The sequence below is a fragment of the Amorphotheca resinae genome, assembly GCF_003019875.1.
Source record: "Amorphotheca resinae ATCC 22711 unplaced genomic scaffold M430scaffold_14, whole genome shotgun sequence".
Classification (NCBI taxonomy): Eukaryota; Fungi; Ascomycota; class Leotiomycetes; order Helotiales; family Amorphothecaceae; genus Amorphotheca; species Amorphotheca resinae.
This window is the reverse complement of record NW_020194484.1, coordinates 851,617-866,141: the sequence shown is the minus strand read 5'-3', so window position 1 is coordinate 866,141 and position 14,525 is coordinate 851,617. Positions and strand designations below refer to the sequence as shown.

The following is a 14,525-nucleotide window of genomic DNA, read 5'->3' as shown; positions in this document are numbered from 1 at the left end:
CACCGCTCCAATAACTCCGATCATAATTCTTTAATTCTCCAAACTCCTTTCATCCCTTTTAAATCAAGTCCCCCCCTTTATCGACTCCTCAACCGTTCAACATCCCTCCCCACCTCCGCCACCTCCTTAACCAACTCCCCATACACCCTCGCAATCTCCTTCATAACCTTCTCCTTCTCCAGCCCCTCGCCCTCCTTCCTCCCGACCCCATACCCCCACAGCGCCCTCTCCGCTGCACTCCTCCGCTCCCTCAACCTCTCCCTCGCATCCCTCAAATGCCTCACATAATTCGCCAGCGCCCTCCTCACCTCCTCACTATACACTTGTTTCTCCGCCCTAGCCTTCTTCTCGCCCGCATCCAGCTTCGTCTCTGCGGCCTGCGCGCTCAGCAAGTCCGCTTTGGCGCGCGCGTGCCGCGCCGCGCCGCCGTGTTTCGACGACTCGAGGATCTGGATCGTGAGCGCGCTCGCGAGGTGGTAGATGGAGAGCAGCGTCGTGGTGTTGGAGACGAGCGCTTGGCGGCGGTGTTCGAGCGCGGCCTTCTTTTTTGCGATGGATTCCTGCAGGAAGTGGGTGCCGGGCACGAGCTTGGGAATGGTGCGGTGGAGAAATGAGGCGTTGGTCGTGGGGGCGTGGATGCGGGATAGTGCGAGGGCTTGCGTGTGTAGGTGGCTAGAGAGGAGAGAGCTGATGGTGGGGAGGTGCGTAGGGAGGGAGCACCATTGGGAGGTGGTTTCGAGGAGGTGGGTTGAGGAGGTGGGGAGGGAGGGCGAGGAGAGGCGCGCGGAGAGGAGGAGGATCAGTTCGATGAGTTCGCTGGGGAGGGGGGGTTGTTGCTTGGCGGCTTGTTTGGCGCTGGCTCGCGTACTTGTGGATGTAGACGTTGATGGGGGGCTGAGATCGAGGGATTTCAGACCGCTGCGGATGAGCTGGGTCTTTGCGTCTTGGATGCGGGCGCTTTTGAGTGCCTATATCGACGGCGTTAGTGGAACTGATAGGAGGAGGTGGAAGAAGGGGGAGAAATAGGTAGGTACTTCAGAGACGGCATCGCGTTCTTTTTGTGCGGGGTGCTTTCTCGTGGATCCGGATGGATTGAGAATGTTATTTGTGAGCGTAGAATATAAAGCTGCGAATTTGGGATTGCTTTGCAGCACGGACTCATCAATTGGTGGCAGCATTTTGCCTTCGTCGGGGAGTTGATGTTGAGTTGAGTTAGAGCGAGGTTCCGCGGTTGCGATGTTGTTTTTGACGAGGCTGTACCGCAGCAGACAGGGCTGACTTTTACGACCTCGCCAAATTCCACGTCTTTCAGCCGCCTCTTTTACCGCTCCTTTCTACAGATAGTAATAATCATAGAACCGGCTGGCTATCGTGCCGTGAACGAGAACTAAATGACTACATAGTATACAGATATTGCATTATCTATCTTACCTGTTACCTATACGGGCCGTACTATCGAATAGCACATATAGCCAAGAATGACTAGACTGCCAAAGCAAAACTTCAAAAGCAAGGTATATCTAAGGATGTTCTTGTAAACTACAAAAAGCCTTCCCTCTCCTTCGTCCAGAGTAACCACGTATGCCAGGAAGAGCGTTCATTGAAGTGGTCTGTTGGCGGGTTTGGTAGCTCGAGGTGGAGTCTGAAATAGAGGTTATCCGCTAAGGTCATGAGGTTCTGATGTACCTAAGGTAGGTACTTTTAACGAATGATGCAAGGAGTTGGATTAAGCTAGGTACCTACCATAGGTGATAAGTTAAAGTACCTTAAGATACAAGCACATGGACAGGCTCGGCAGGTTACTCACCCTCTGCCCACCCATCCAAAGTCACGCTCCTTCTCCTCCATCTCATTAACCAGCCAAGTCTTGTAAAAGCTGCAACGTTGTGCTGGTTGAAGATAACGTGCCTTGTTTCTCTTTACTACATAATCTCCAGGTCGGTCCACTCGTTCTGTTCTACCTGCTGGCTATCACCGTTTCCGTTAGGAAGAAAACGGAAGGCTTGACTGAGACTTTAGTCAAAACATGGATAAGCATGTATGGCCTGGCGCCCATCCTTGATTCGGATTATAGCGGTGGTTGTTCAGGTCCAGAAGCGGAAACGGAAATTGGTGAGGGTAGGGAGCGTCTTTCAGGTCTGATATAAATCATTTATTTCGAGGGCAGCGGGCTTTTGATGCCGTGGTATGACAGTAGGGATACATATATACCCCACTTGATATTCTTCCAGCGCCATCCGTGTATCCGACTTCCAAATTCCAAACGCCTGCAATGCTTGCTTTTCATTCATACCTTGCGCTTTATTCGCCTACAAGAGCTTCAAAGTTCCCGTAACCTTGTCGATTACACTCTTCGGCGCTGGTCCAATGCCCAACACCGTATGGCTCCCACTGGCAATCTGGGTTCTCCCTGCATCTGCGATAACTTCTGCCACGAGTCCCAGGCTGATTGCTGTGGCCTGTAACACTTCCAATTCATCCTCGCTCTTTACTTGGAGTGCCACCTTGGCCTGCCCTTGCCGTTCCCAGCGCCTCAGAATCGGGGACTTGGGGTCGTTTCGTAAGAAGTTCTTGTAGCAAGCGAGCGTGGCATGAGAGCACTGAGCCGCGATTTTGCCTGGAAAAGGTTAGAGACAGTCTTGGAGAAGGGCAGAAAATCAAACCTTTGGTCATTCCTAAATCGGTGCGCACAACCAGAACCAGTTTACATTCCTCTGTGCTATCCGCCCAGGAGGGCTTTGTAGCTGCTGCAGGAGCTTGAGACTTTTTTGCTTCTGCTAGAGCTGAGGCTCGCAGTCCATCCCTCTTGTCTGCCTCTAAGCCATTGGCCCAATTTGGCAAATGATCTAGTATTTCGCCTTCGTCAATTTCCTCCTCTGAGCTCTCTTCTTCGTCGTCGTAGTTGGCTGTCCCTCGTGCTTTGGCTGGTTTGGCTGCTTTGGGCATGAACGGTATTGGCAGAAAGCCCAGGGAGGACGCGATTCCGATCATGTAACCGCTGATACCGGCGACGATGGCGGTTCCGACAATCAGGGCCACTGGCGTGGGTGGTGGGCGGAGGTCAGCCATTATGTGAGGAAGGGCGGGGGTGAAGATGGAAACGGATTAAAGTGTTTGTATCTGAGGAGGGATCTGGAATTGATATGGAATTGATATATCGACGCGGTCAGATTTCGCGAACAATTTTCCAGGGGTAGGTACGTTCGGCAACGTCATTTCGTTGAGGCCTCAGGAGTCAGCACCTTATCAGGCTCACACAATTCACTCTGCACAGGGCCCGGTCCGCTCCACACAACACCAGACAAACAAGGGTCTGGAAAACCACCTGTGTTTGCCTGGACTTCACGGCGCCCACAAGTGCGACATGCAACAAAATTCTACAACCGACATAGGCCGGGACAGTTGAATGTTAATCTGGCATCAACCGAGCAAGCCAACAGGAGAGGGAGAGATATCTTTGATTATGCTCTAATGCTCTAATATAGCGACAGTGAGGTATGGCCCTATTACACCCTCTCTTCCAAAGCAGTGGTCAGTGGCCGCTCACTAATGGTATCCTAATGAACCCCCTTTGGCCCAAGAGATAACTAAATCTACTCCTCCTTCCCCTGCACGCTAATGGGCTCCGGGCCTTCATTGTTAGATCGGGCAGCTCTCTCATTCCTATCAGATCATCAGCATCGCAACTCTTCTCGCTAATCACGATATCTCGCGACATACCTTAGCTTTTCCCTCTTCCACAAAAATCGAACAGCAAACGTGCTTATGATCAATACCACAGAGAGGCAGGATACAGTAATGAAACCTTTCTGGTACTGTGGTGCATCAACCTGCTGCCAGACGATGAGTGGAAGCCAGGCTTGCACGACATAGGCCATCTCGTTCATGCTGGCAATCACAATTGCTCTTTCTTCGTTATCATCATTGCATATTTCATGCCCCCAGCTATGGACCGTATTAGCAGAATCCCAGTGGATGATTCAGGATGTCTTACGCCATGATCAAGCCTGAGAGGCCGTACCCACAACCGCAGATGTAGTAGCAGGCCCATTTCCAGCCATTGGGGATGTCCCATACTGCGAGTGAAACGTAGCAAATTATGTTGATAATCGCGCCAAAGACAATTGGAGGCCAGCGCCGACCATTCAAGACGGCGTCCGAGACCCAGGCATATACGAGTGTAGATACAACTTGCACTGCAGATGTCCCAGTAGGATATGCGTTGATTTGACTAACGGAGTACTTGGGATGTTTTGAATCCTTCAAGAATTGAGCGAAGATGGGTGCAGCCGCTGCTCCATTGTTGAAACATCTGCAGAATTTATATCAGCCTGAGTTCAATTGTTTGGAAAGAATGGCTCTCACATGTATACTAGACTCAAAAGGTATATATGCCATGAAGTCATGATCTTTTTTATCTTGGCCACTGTGTATGGCTTTCTCTGCTCTCGGCCCTCGAGCTCCATTCTCTTTTTGCCGAATTCCCGTTCCTGTCAAATCTCAGCAAGGGAAAATATTTCTGAAGGGGGACCACGGACCTGTTCGGACAAGTACCAGACTCTTGATATTTCAGGGACATCTGGAAGCACAAAGAAGCCGGCCAATGCAACCGGAAGCGAAATCACTCCATCAATGATGAAGAGCCTAGTGGAAAGTTAGCAGGTATCCAATTCTCATCGCTTGATTCATACCATTGCCAGCCGCGAAGACCGCCCTTTCCCTCTAGATGATACACAGCAGCCATCAAGTAGCCGGAAAACATGGTTCCCAGGCCACTACTGGTGTGGAAAATGCAAGATCTCTTGGCCAATTCATCCTTCCTGTACCAGGACCCGATCACATACTGCATTCCAGGGTAGAAACCGCTTTCCGCTAATCCAACGAAGAAACGCAGGGCATAGATCTGGCTCGCGGTATTGCAGCGAGACAAGCACATGGTAAGGACGGTCCATATGAGCTAGTTCTCGTCAACTCAATGTTGTGGAACTCGAGATGCAAAAACACCCACCTCGCAAGCAGGGATCCATATCGAGGGCCGAATCCGCGTCAGAAGAATATTGCTGGGTATCTCTCCAATAACATATCCCACTGTCCACGCGGTTGTCATATAGTTGAGTTGGTCTCCATAGAGATTCAAATCCTCTTTCCTGTTACACCTCAGCATCACGTTCCAAGCAGCCTCCAGATCCTAGAGACTTACATCCCAGACACGAAAGCATTATTAATATTCGTCTGATCCAGATATTTGATGAAATAGCCTATTTGTGCCGCATGAGCTACAGATCTCGCGTTGCGGGAGAGACTGGGCTTACCGAGCGATGCAAACGTCAAGATGGCGGCATCAAGTTTGAACAGAAACCTGCGCTCCTCGGGGGACTTATCGAACGTATCCCATAAATATGAGGTCCATTTTTTCTGAGGCGTCTCCTTGATAATCGAGCTGGGGGCGGCCGCTTCTTCGCTCCCTGAATCGGTCACGTGCGCGTCGACGTCGACGGCCTTCTTCTCTTCAGCCATTGCACTGGACAGGATGGGAGAAGAGGGAGCAGAGGGGGCAGAGATGGAGATCCTTTGAAAGCTTAATCACAGCCATGATAACGAAGCGGTCTTGGCCAGGTATATGAAGGATCTTGTCAATCTGGGAGCAACCTTTTCGCGTCGGCAACGCGCATGCTTTCGCTATGATCCCTGCGTCTGACACCATTCCCACTTACAGGCCTCCACGACTCACGACGACTCACGACGCAACGGCACATTTTGGCCTGCCGCCTGTCTCTCGAGATTCCCATCCGTAGACTCTGGAGTCTGGAGTGCCCGCACGGCATGTCATTAATAAGCAGTCGCAGAAGCAGTAACCCCCCGCATTGCGTGCTCCTGCCGCCGAATGCGCGATAGATAAGGGGAATTGTCGAATGGGAGCGGGTGAGTTCTACGGTTTCTATCTGTCTCCTGGACAGGTCTGGCCACAGAGTCCCCTTGGAAGAGCCCCCGGATCACGACACGCTTCCAGGCAAAGACGTGACTTGACAGGTACGCCGTCACTCCTAATCGAGGACCCTTACAGAAGCGGCACAGTAGTAGAAGAAGACTTTTCCAAGAACACGGGCGAATAAAACGTACCAATGAAATGCACACACCGTGAACCTGAGTGACAGATGGGACCTGACAGCTTGACGCTCATCAATCATCAAAATTTCGTATTCATGCCTACCTACTCCAAACACGAGCCAGATATCTACACCACAACGCCGCCGCCCTCCACCTCCATCTCCACATCCTGTGCCTCCTCTTTCGCCTCCCCCTTCAACTCCACAGCCGGGTTCCACGCCCTCGCGTTCCGCGGCCACATGCGCTTGTACAGACTGACGCCGATCGAATCCTGCGGGTTGATCTTCCCGTCGAACGTCGCCTTGAAGTAGCCGTGCGTGCCCAGACTCTCCTTGATGAAGCCGCTCCGGCCCCTCTTCGTCCACAGCTGCAGGGCCTTGAACCACTCCACGTCCTCGCGGTTGAAGAACATGTACCGGATCGTCACGAGCTTCTTGTGGATCTTGTACGGGTGACCCGTCAAGATGATGCGTTTGGCGATGACGCGCTGCGAGGATGGCGGCAGTGATGTGCCTGTGCCGACGAGGGTCAGGGGGAGCTTCGCTGCGTCGGGGTCGTCGTCTGTCGACTCATCGGGACTAGTGCGCTTGAAGAAGAGAGTGGGCACAGAGCCCCAGGTGAGAGGAGCAATGAAGGACGCGACGGCAGAACCACCGGGGTGCAGGAAGCGGTCGAATTTGTGCACGTCGTTGGGGGTGTTGCCCCCTTGGGAGAAGAGCGGGTTGATGACAAACCGGCGCGGTCCGCATTGGACGATCAGCTCTGTCTTCGACTTGATCGGTGCTGGGTAGTCCGAGCTGAGAGTCAGGTCGAAGTTGACGACTGCACGCTTGTGCTCGTGGCGGAGCAGGGAGAAGAGGGTTAGGGGATGCGCGGGATTGTATGTCGATTGAAGGGACGTGGGGACGTTTCGGAGATAAACATGAACCCGGGTTCCAGGCGCCACACCCCCAACCAAAGCCTCGCGAGTGACTTGACTCCTCGCCGACTTGTAGTTCGGGACCTGGAGCAATCGTCTCCAGTCTTCTGGTTCGTGGGCTCTGTCTTCCGCCTCCTCCCAAGGGCTGGTCCGAAGACTCTTCAGTCCCCGATATCTTGCCAGTCTCTCCCGTGCTAGGACATGCGGGTGAAGCTCAATCTCGTCTGGAAACTCGCGGTCCTCCTCGGCTTCGTCCCTCTTACGTCCTCTGAACGCCGCGAGCTGCTCTGCCTCCGCTTCGTCGTCTGGAGTGGGATCTAAAAACATCTCTGACTGTGGATACTCTGAAGGCGCAGCCTCGGTAGGTTCTCGAGGAGCGAACCCTTCAATACCATCTTGCGGCAGAGCCGGTGTATCCATGGCCATGCTGCTTGGCTCAACATCCTCGAAATCCGATCCAGAATCGGAGAACTCGTCTCCTAGATACCATGCAGCTTGATATGCTGATGTTCCCTTGGGTAGTCTTTTTGGTGGGGGAGGCAGATGCGTTTCATCGTCTGAAAAGTAGTGATGATCATCTAGAAGCACTCCACGTTTTTCAGTCGTGGCCACTGACATTGTGGCATCCATATCGTCATCCATCATGATTTCTTCGGGAGCGAGTTCCGCAAGATCGTCCTGCTCCTCCGTGGGGGTATCTAGTATTTTCTCTCCGTCGTCAACCGCCATTCCTTCTGTCTTCCTCCTCTCTGAGACTAGTGGAGCGGCCGTGATTTTCTCAATTTGGAAATCGCCCCAATCTCCAACCTGAACCAATCTATCTGCCTTCAATCCCTTGCCCCTGACGATCCCGGTCAGAATAACATTCTCTTGCTCGTTCGCGGGCCATTGTACTTCATCAACCAGCATCCAGCTTCTATCCTCTCGCCAGCGAACGCCTTTCGGGGTAAGTGTGCATAGTGAACGCATGAGATTCGCGCATTCCTGCCTGGAATCCAAATTGTGAACCTTCTCTTGCTCCGGATGAAAGTGTTGAATGTAGGATTTGAGTGATGAAAGAACTTGAGACCGTTTCTTCACAGGTTCGATCTTATCTAAACCTTGAACAACCGTCAACATTGTTGACAAGCCTTGTCCCTCGATACTTCGTATGATCAGCTCCCCCAAAGGATCAACTTCCTTGTCCGGCGACAAAATGAATATGACGAAGTCGGCCACTCTTCCTGCATCCAAGCAGGCCATAAGATCTCGTTTAGCTACCACATACTGAATCTTCTGCTTGAATCGGTCGACATCGGTGCGGACGGTGCCTTCTTCTGGGATCTCCGCGTCGATGTCCAGACTACCGCTCAAAAGTCGCACAGCCGCCGCCGCATCTACATCCTCACACAGAGGGATGACAGCCACTATTCTCGGTGCTCCATCACGGCCAGCGAAAATACTCGTCTCCCTCAGATGCTCCTTGTGTTTCGCTTGCTGCTTCTGCCGTGCTTGGTTTCGTCGATCAAACTTGGACATGAGCTGCTGGTGAGGAGTTTTCCGATGGCTCAAGTCTGCGACCTTGCCTATAAATTATTATTAGTAGATGCGACTTCTTGAAATAATATTCAGCCAAACCTTTGGAGAGTTCCTTCAATGCGCCCTTGGTCGCTTTCCGAGATTTAAACGGCTTGTGGGATACTTTCGTAGTACTCCTATGCGAGTGGGACGCAACACTGGAAGGCATGCTGCCGCTGCCGTTACCACCGGCTTTGAATCTAAACGGGAGTGATGCCAGTGTGAAGTCCTCTGATATCGAATTCTCGAAATATTCTGGGCAATTTTGTTTGTTCCTCGGCGTGGGGTTGTGATAATTTTTTGTGCGCTAGAGGCTTATCGCTTATCGGAAATCTTGGCAGAGATTATTTTCACTCCATGTAGCTAAAAAGTTGAGTACAGCCTTAAGTTTCCTGGATTATCATCCAACCTGTCCTGCATTTCGACGCCTCGATACCTGGACCGCTTTCCCCAAACCCTCCTCTGGTCATTATCATCACATTGCGCTTTCGAAGAGCCTAATATCCATTGCCTCGCGCATCCGCATGTGCCTCTAAAAACAATCGCCCAACATGGCTGATACAACTGAAGAGACTGTCACAAAGACAGATTACAATGGCGTAATCCCGGCGAAGCGCCCGCGTACAGAACTCACACAGGCCGAGTCAGATCTGCAGATTCGCAGACGCAAAGAAGCTGAGAGAGATTATGGCAGGGGACGCAAGATCGCGGTGAAGTCGATTAGAGACAAGAAGCTACGGGGGAACATGAAGGCACTCGAGAGCAAATACAGGGAGGCAGCGCTGAGGGCGAAAGATGCAGAGATTCTGCACGAGAGCACTGGTGGATTTCTGGAGCCCGAAACAGAACTGGAGAGGACGTATAAGATTAGCCAGGACGAGATCAAAAAGAATGTCTCAGTTACGACGGCAAAGATGGGCTTTGAATTGAAGTTGGACGGCGGACCTTATGTGGCTGAATACACCAGGAATGGACGGGATCTTCTGCTAGCTGGAAGGAAGGGACATATTGCTACCATGGATTGGAGGGTGAGTCCCCTAGTACAGTTATCATCTTTCTGTGGCAGATCCAGGAGTCTCGATAGAATCTGGTGCCAACAATGGACCTGTTGCAACACTTCTTGAATAATCACAACTAACATACAGATCCACAGGCTGGCAAGTTAGGGTGTGAATTACAACTCGGAGAGACAGTGCGGGATGCACGATGGCTGCATAACAATCAGATGTTTGCGGTGGCGCAAAAGAAATACGTCTATATATACGATCGAGCCGGTGTAGAGATTCATTGTCTGAAGAAGCATATTGAGGTCACAAATATGGAGTTTCTTCCCTACCATTATCTTCTAGCAACAGTGGTATGTAGATTCTGGGCTCTGTTGGAGGCAAAGTACTGACAACACTCTAGGGAAATGCGGGCTATCTGAAATACCAGGATGTCTCCACTGGCCAAATGGTCATTGAAATACCTACAAGACTTGGGTCGCCCACCGCCCTGACTCAAAATCCTTACAACGCTATCCTTCACATGGGCCACCAAAACGGCACAGTCACATTATGGTCACCTAACGTGACAACGCCCCTGGTCAAACTCCTTGCCCATCGAGGTCCCGTACGATCAATAGCAGTTGACCGAGAAGGAAGATATATGGTCTCGACTGGCCAGGACCTCAAAATGTCAGTCTGGGATATCCGTATGTTCAAAGAAGTCAACAGCTATTTTACAAGACAACCAGCATCGTCCGTAACTATATCCGACCGAGGGTTGACAGCTGTCGGCTGGGGAACCCAAGTGTCGATTTGGCGAGGACTATTCACCAAGCATGCATTGGAGCAAGAGAAGATTCAAAGTCCGTATATGGCATGGGGTGGTGAGGGAAACAGAATCGAGCGCGCACGGTGGTGTCCATTTGAGGATGTGTTGGGTGTCTCAACCGATAAAGGCTTCTCTTCGGTACTGGTCCCTGGAGCTGGAGAGCCCAACTTCGACGCTCTGGAAGTGAACCCCTACGAGAACACGAAGCAGAGGCAGGAGGCTGAAGTCAAATCACTGCTCAACAAGCTTCAACCCGAGATGATTTCACTCAACCCTGACTACATTGGCAACTTGGACTTGATGTCCGCAGAGCAAAGAAAGGCCGAAAAGGATCTCGACAAGAAGCCGGTTGATCCAATAGCCGACATCAAGAACAGGGGCCGAGGTAAAAACAGCAGTTTGCGGAAGTACCTGAGAAAGAAGGGATCGAAGAACATAATTGATGAGCGGAGGATGAGGATCGAGGAGCTGAGAAAAGCTCAGAGCGAGAGGCAACAGAAGAGGCTAAAGGCTAGCGAGCAGGAGCTTGGTCCTGCGCTGGCTAGATTTGCCAGTAAGAGGGGTGCTTGAACAGAATTGATACCCTACGCTTTCATTCAAACTTCTCAATTGTTCCTCATCATCTACCTACAGGTGACGACGTACTTGTAGGTCTTTTAGCCTCGTGAATCGAGCTTTCTTACCACAGGAAGAGAGCAGAATATGTCTCAAAACTCTGCTGCACCAAGCCACCAAAAAAAAAAGAGGTTCCATTCAGGAAAAGAAACTCCTTATGCGCAGGTACACTGGAATGTAAGAATAATGAATGCTACGCTAAAAGCTTCGGTGGTAGCTGTAGAGTCAGTCTCCTTATAATCAATTATTGAAATGGTTCCAGTCATTTAATGTCCAGATAACTGTTAGCTAATTCTTCTCCGCATATATTAGTGAAATTTTACACCTCTTTTCAGAGGGTTTGTATTATATGATACACTTTGAATTGCATCACACCCACAGACATGTTGTATTTAGGTTCCCCTGAATTTGGGGTTGGTAGGAAGGTATGAAAAAGGGGGAGAGGATAAGGTATAGGAGGTAGGTCTTTTCCCGGAGCGAAAATATAGGCGAACTCATGGGGGCCATGGTCTCGTATCTCATCTCTTGATCTTCCAACTCCAAGAACTGATGTGCAGTAAGAAAAATGATCGTTACTTCGTTCATTATGTCGTGAAACAAGGATTCTTTCCCGCTGCCATTACGGAATCCGCCCTTCGTAAGTCCATACATAACCTTTTCTGACCTTTCGACAACCACACGAACCGCAAAATTGATATCAACACACGCCAGGAATCAATCGATCACTCGGGCACCAGAGCACCCATATCAGCCCACAGCTGACATCTTCTTCCCCTTCCGCCCTCCCAACTCCAAGCATCCACAACATCAAACTTGGCTGTCAGCCCCGGCCCAGCATACTCTGTGATGGTCGCCCTGTGACCATCCGCACTGTACCACTGGTATTGCACGGGGTGGCCGCCCGTCATGTTGAGATTCAGCATCTGATAGCCCTGATCGAAACCCCATCCACCGCTCCATACGGGCCAGCTTCCAGTGCCTGCCGCGGTAATGTCATCACCAGTCGCGCTTCCGTTCGACGCTGTGGTGATCTTCTTGATGGCAGATGCAGGTAATGTAGGGTCATTGTCCATGATGAAGCGACCCCATATCTCCTGCATCGCGGTCCGGAAACCCGGCGAGAGTGTGCCTTCACCAAAGAACTGGCTGTTAGCCGTGTAGTACGCATCCAGGTCTGCACCATGTTGTGCTGGAGGAACCGAATACTGATATTTCCATGCGGTGGGGAATGCAGTGGCAAGCCAATAACTTGCACACACGAACGCCGTCTCGGCATAGAGATTGTTTGCGCGCTGCTGCTGTCCTGTTCCGAATCCTGATTGGTTCAAGGCCGTGGGACCGCTGTCCCCGAGCGTGCTATAGAGCGGCCCTGGAGTCGTGGGCGGGATAGCGTAGGCTTCTGCAATGCGAGACAGATCTTCCTCGCCCATGAGAGGGAAGAGATCTTGGATAAAAGCGTCGAAGTCGTCGCTAGTCAATATCCCTTGGGGCACAAACATAGCACCTTCGTTGGCATTATGCTACGGAATGTCAGAATCATCGGGCTGGGATGAAGTGAGGGGGTGTGTGCTTACTCCTGATAACATCCTGACCCCGTTCACTTCTCCAGCGAGAAGCTGTTCTGATGGTCTCTTGCGCAGGATATCCCCATCCGTAACCGGCAAGAAAGCCCATTGGCCATACTTTGTGTTACTCCCTATAGAAAGGCTCGCATTCTGTAAAGAAAGAGTATCTTTTGCTTGCAGACACTCGAAAACAGTCGGATCGTCCATATCGAGTGACTCGCTGAGGCATCCAACCTCCTGTGCGAAAAGACGATAGAACTGAGATGGTACATCATCATCATAGTCCCACTGCCCAGGTAGGTAGGGACTGGCAACAATAGCGTTATTGAAAAGTGCAGTGCCTAGACTGCCACCGAATGCCATGGATAGCAGCATGACGCCACCTGCTCCAGCAGATTCGCCAGAGACGGTAACTCTTGAAGGATCTCCACCGAAGGCTCTGATATGCTTCTGCACCCATTGCAGGGAGAAGAGCATATCATATAGCCCTGCATTTGGCGTTCCAAATTGGGCAACCTCTGCTGAGGACAAAAAGCCAAACGCTCCAAGACGGTACTGTATAAGGACCACTATGAAGCCGTGGTTGTTCGTCACTACCATCTCCGACATATCGTTGTCTCCAGCTCCGCTTCCATATCCGCCTCCATCTAGAGCCATATCAGTCTATGCCTTCTGGGAAATGGAAGGGGAACGAGGAACACTTACGGATCCAAACCATTACCGGGAGATTCACAGCGTTCTTGGGTTGAAACACACTCAAGAACAGGCAGTCTTCATTCCCAACTCCTCCGTCCGGAAATACATAGCCACTCGGCCTCCATTGCGTTAGAGAAGAAGGCTTGCAGTTGAGTTCTGGGTACTTACATGGGAGAATCGAAGCCTTGCGGGCAGCGTGGAGGATAGTTCTTTGCTGGTATCGTGTGGCTTCGATTCACAGCTGGTGTTTGTGGTCGCTGCCATCTCAGCTTTCCAAGCGGCGGGGCTGCATAACGTATCCTTCATTTCATATCATCAGCACCATTCCTTTCCTTTCCTTTCCCACGTTCCCATCGGAGAAGAGAGAGATCAATCAACATACCCCTTGAAGACATTCAACTGGGTCGTCTCGTCATAATATCCTTCGTAAACAGCATATCCCAAATCAACCACAGGGTCTGCCTGCGAAGCATCGACAGCATCCCTTTGTCCGTGCTGGATCTTGATCTTTGTACCTCGTTCATCAATAACCACAGCCGAAGACACAACCGCAAGATACGAAACTAGGAGGCAGAAAGGCGGTGGCATCAGCATCCTGAACAATATATATATGTATATATATCCAAAGACTCCTAGAAATTAGAATGCCTCTAGGAAATATAACCCCCCCCTTCCATCTCTCCAAGGCGCGAACCCTAACATACATATAATCAACACGACGTTCCCTAAGAAAGAAAAGGCCCAGTGACCCTTTTTTTTTTCCCTCTTTCCCTCTGCTAGCTACATACCCTCCCTCATGACCTACTCTACTCTACTCCCCCCCCCATCCCCATCTTGGCTGGCCAACCCCTAACTAACCCGCGCCAACCCTCACGCGTTCTTTCTTTCCCTTTCTCTCCTAAGCCCTCACAAGTTCACACCCAGACCCAGACCCAGCCAGGTCCAGGTCTAGGCCTCGCCTCTCTTCTCTGAGACAATAAACATGCTGAAGCTAGCACGACACGAAAACTTTAAAAATTCCCAAAAATTGAAAAGTTCACCCCAAAAAAATAAAAAAGAAAGACCAGCCAGCCGCGTTCCTGACTGACTGAGCAGCTCCGTTCCTCGGAACGGTGGTCCCTTCTGTTGTCTCACTCACTCACCGCCAGCCAGCCAGCCAGCAAGCCAGTCAGCCAAGAAGAATCGGGCTGCGTTAAGCGTTACTTTACTATGTTGCTAGGTATGCTACACAAACTCACTACCTATCTTAC

General features: G+C 51.0%; 6 protein-coding genes across 6 annotated transcripts; 1 reads left to right on the top strand and 5 right to left on the bottom strand.

Moving 5' to 3' along the window:
* Positions 1 to 77: 77 nt before the first annotated feature.
* Positions 78 to 1,178, bottom strand: M430DRAFT_31743 (hypothetical protein; the record flags this gene model as incomplete). Its single annotated transcript, XM_024866055.1, has 2 exons — positions 78 to 968; positions 1,035 to 1,178. The coding sequence occupies 2 exons, from the start codon at positions 1,176 to 1,178 to the stop codon at positions 78 to 80; spliced, it is 1,035 nt and encodes a 344-aa protein (XP_024716821.1).
* A 1,131-nt stretch (positions 1,179 to 2,309) lies between these two features.
* On the bottom strand, positions 2,310 to 3,069 carry M430DRAFT_110768 (hypothetical protein; the record flags this gene model as incomplete). The annotated part of the gene is made up of 2 exons (XM_024861385.1): positions 2,310 to 2,617; positions 2,664 to 3,069. 2 exons carry the CDS (start codon positions 3,067 to 3,069, stop codon positions 2,310 to 2,312), a joined length of 714 nt encoding a protein of 237 aa, XP_024716820.1.
* Positions 3,070 to 3,695: 626 nt separating this feature from the next.
* Positions 3,696 to 5,517, bottom strand: M430DRAFT_110690 (hypothetical protein; the record flags this gene model as incomplete). Its single annotated transcript, XM_024861378.1, has 8 exons — positions 3,696 to 3,945; positions 3,995 to 4,312; positions 4,366 to 4,490; positions 4,539 to 4,644; positions 4,692 to 4,957; positions 5,009 to 5,147; positions 5,201 to 5,258; positions 5,313 to 5,517. 8 exons carry the CDS (start codon positions 5,515 to 5,517, stop codon positions 3,696 to 3,698), a joined length of 1,467 nt encoding a protein of 488 aa, XP_024716819.1.
* A 718-nt stretch (positions 5,518 to 6,235) lies between these two features.
* Positions 6,236 to 8,753, bottom strand: M430DRAFT_23311 (hypothetical protein; the record flags this gene model as incomplete). The annotated part of the gene is made up of 2 exons (XM_024864877.1): positions 6,236 to 8,592; positions 8,645 to 8,753. The coding sequence occupies 2 exons, from the start codon at positions 8,751 to 8,753 to the stop codon at positions 6,236 to 6,238; spliced, it is 2,466 nt and encodes an 821-aa protein (XP_024716818.1).
* Positions 8,754 to 8,988: 235 nt separating this feature from the next.
* On the top strand, positions 8,989 to 11,278 carry M430DRAFT_37724 (hypothetical protein). The gene is made up of 3 exons (XM_024867173.1): positions 8,989 to 9,612; positions 9,738 to 9,941; positions 9,992 to 11,278. Exons 1-3 carry the CDS (start codon positions 9,136 to 9,138, stop codon positions 10,967 to 10,969), a joined length of 1,659 nt encoding a protein of 552 aa, XP_024716817.1. The 5' UTR covers positions 8,989 to 9,135; the 3' UTR covers positions 10,970 to 11,278.
* A 458-nt stretch (positions 11,279 to 11,736) lies between these two features.
* Positions 11,737 to 14,138, bottom strand: M430DRAFT_148366 (hypothetical protein; the record flags this gene model as incomplete). The annotated part of the gene is made up of 5 exons (XM_024863120.1): positions 13,658 to 14,138; positions 13,444 to 13,575; positions 13,285 to 13,394; positions 12,589 to 13,226; positions 11,737 to 12,534 (listed from the first exon to the last, which is right to left on the bottom strand). The coding sequence occupies exons 1-5, from the start codon at positions 13,867 to 13,869 to the stop codon at positions 11,737 to 11,739; spliced, it is 1,890 nt and encodes a 629-aa protein (XP_024716816.1). The 5' UTR covers positions 13,870 to 14,138.
* Between the last annotated feature and the right edge of the window lie 387 nt (positions 14,139 to 14,525).

Coding starts and splice junctions, on each gene's coding strand:
- M430DRAFT_37724 (XM_024867173.1), top strand. CDS start 9,136: ATGGCTGATACAACTGAAGAGACTGTCACAAAGACAGATTACAATGGC. Junction 9,613..9,737: donor TTGCTACCATGGATTGGAGG/GTGAGTCCCCTA, acceptor ACAGATCCACAG/GCTGGCAAGTTAGGGTGTGA. Junction 9,942..9,991: donor ATTATCTTCTAGCAACAGTG/GTATGTAGATTC, acceptor ACAACACTCTAG/GGAAATGCGGGCTATCTGAA.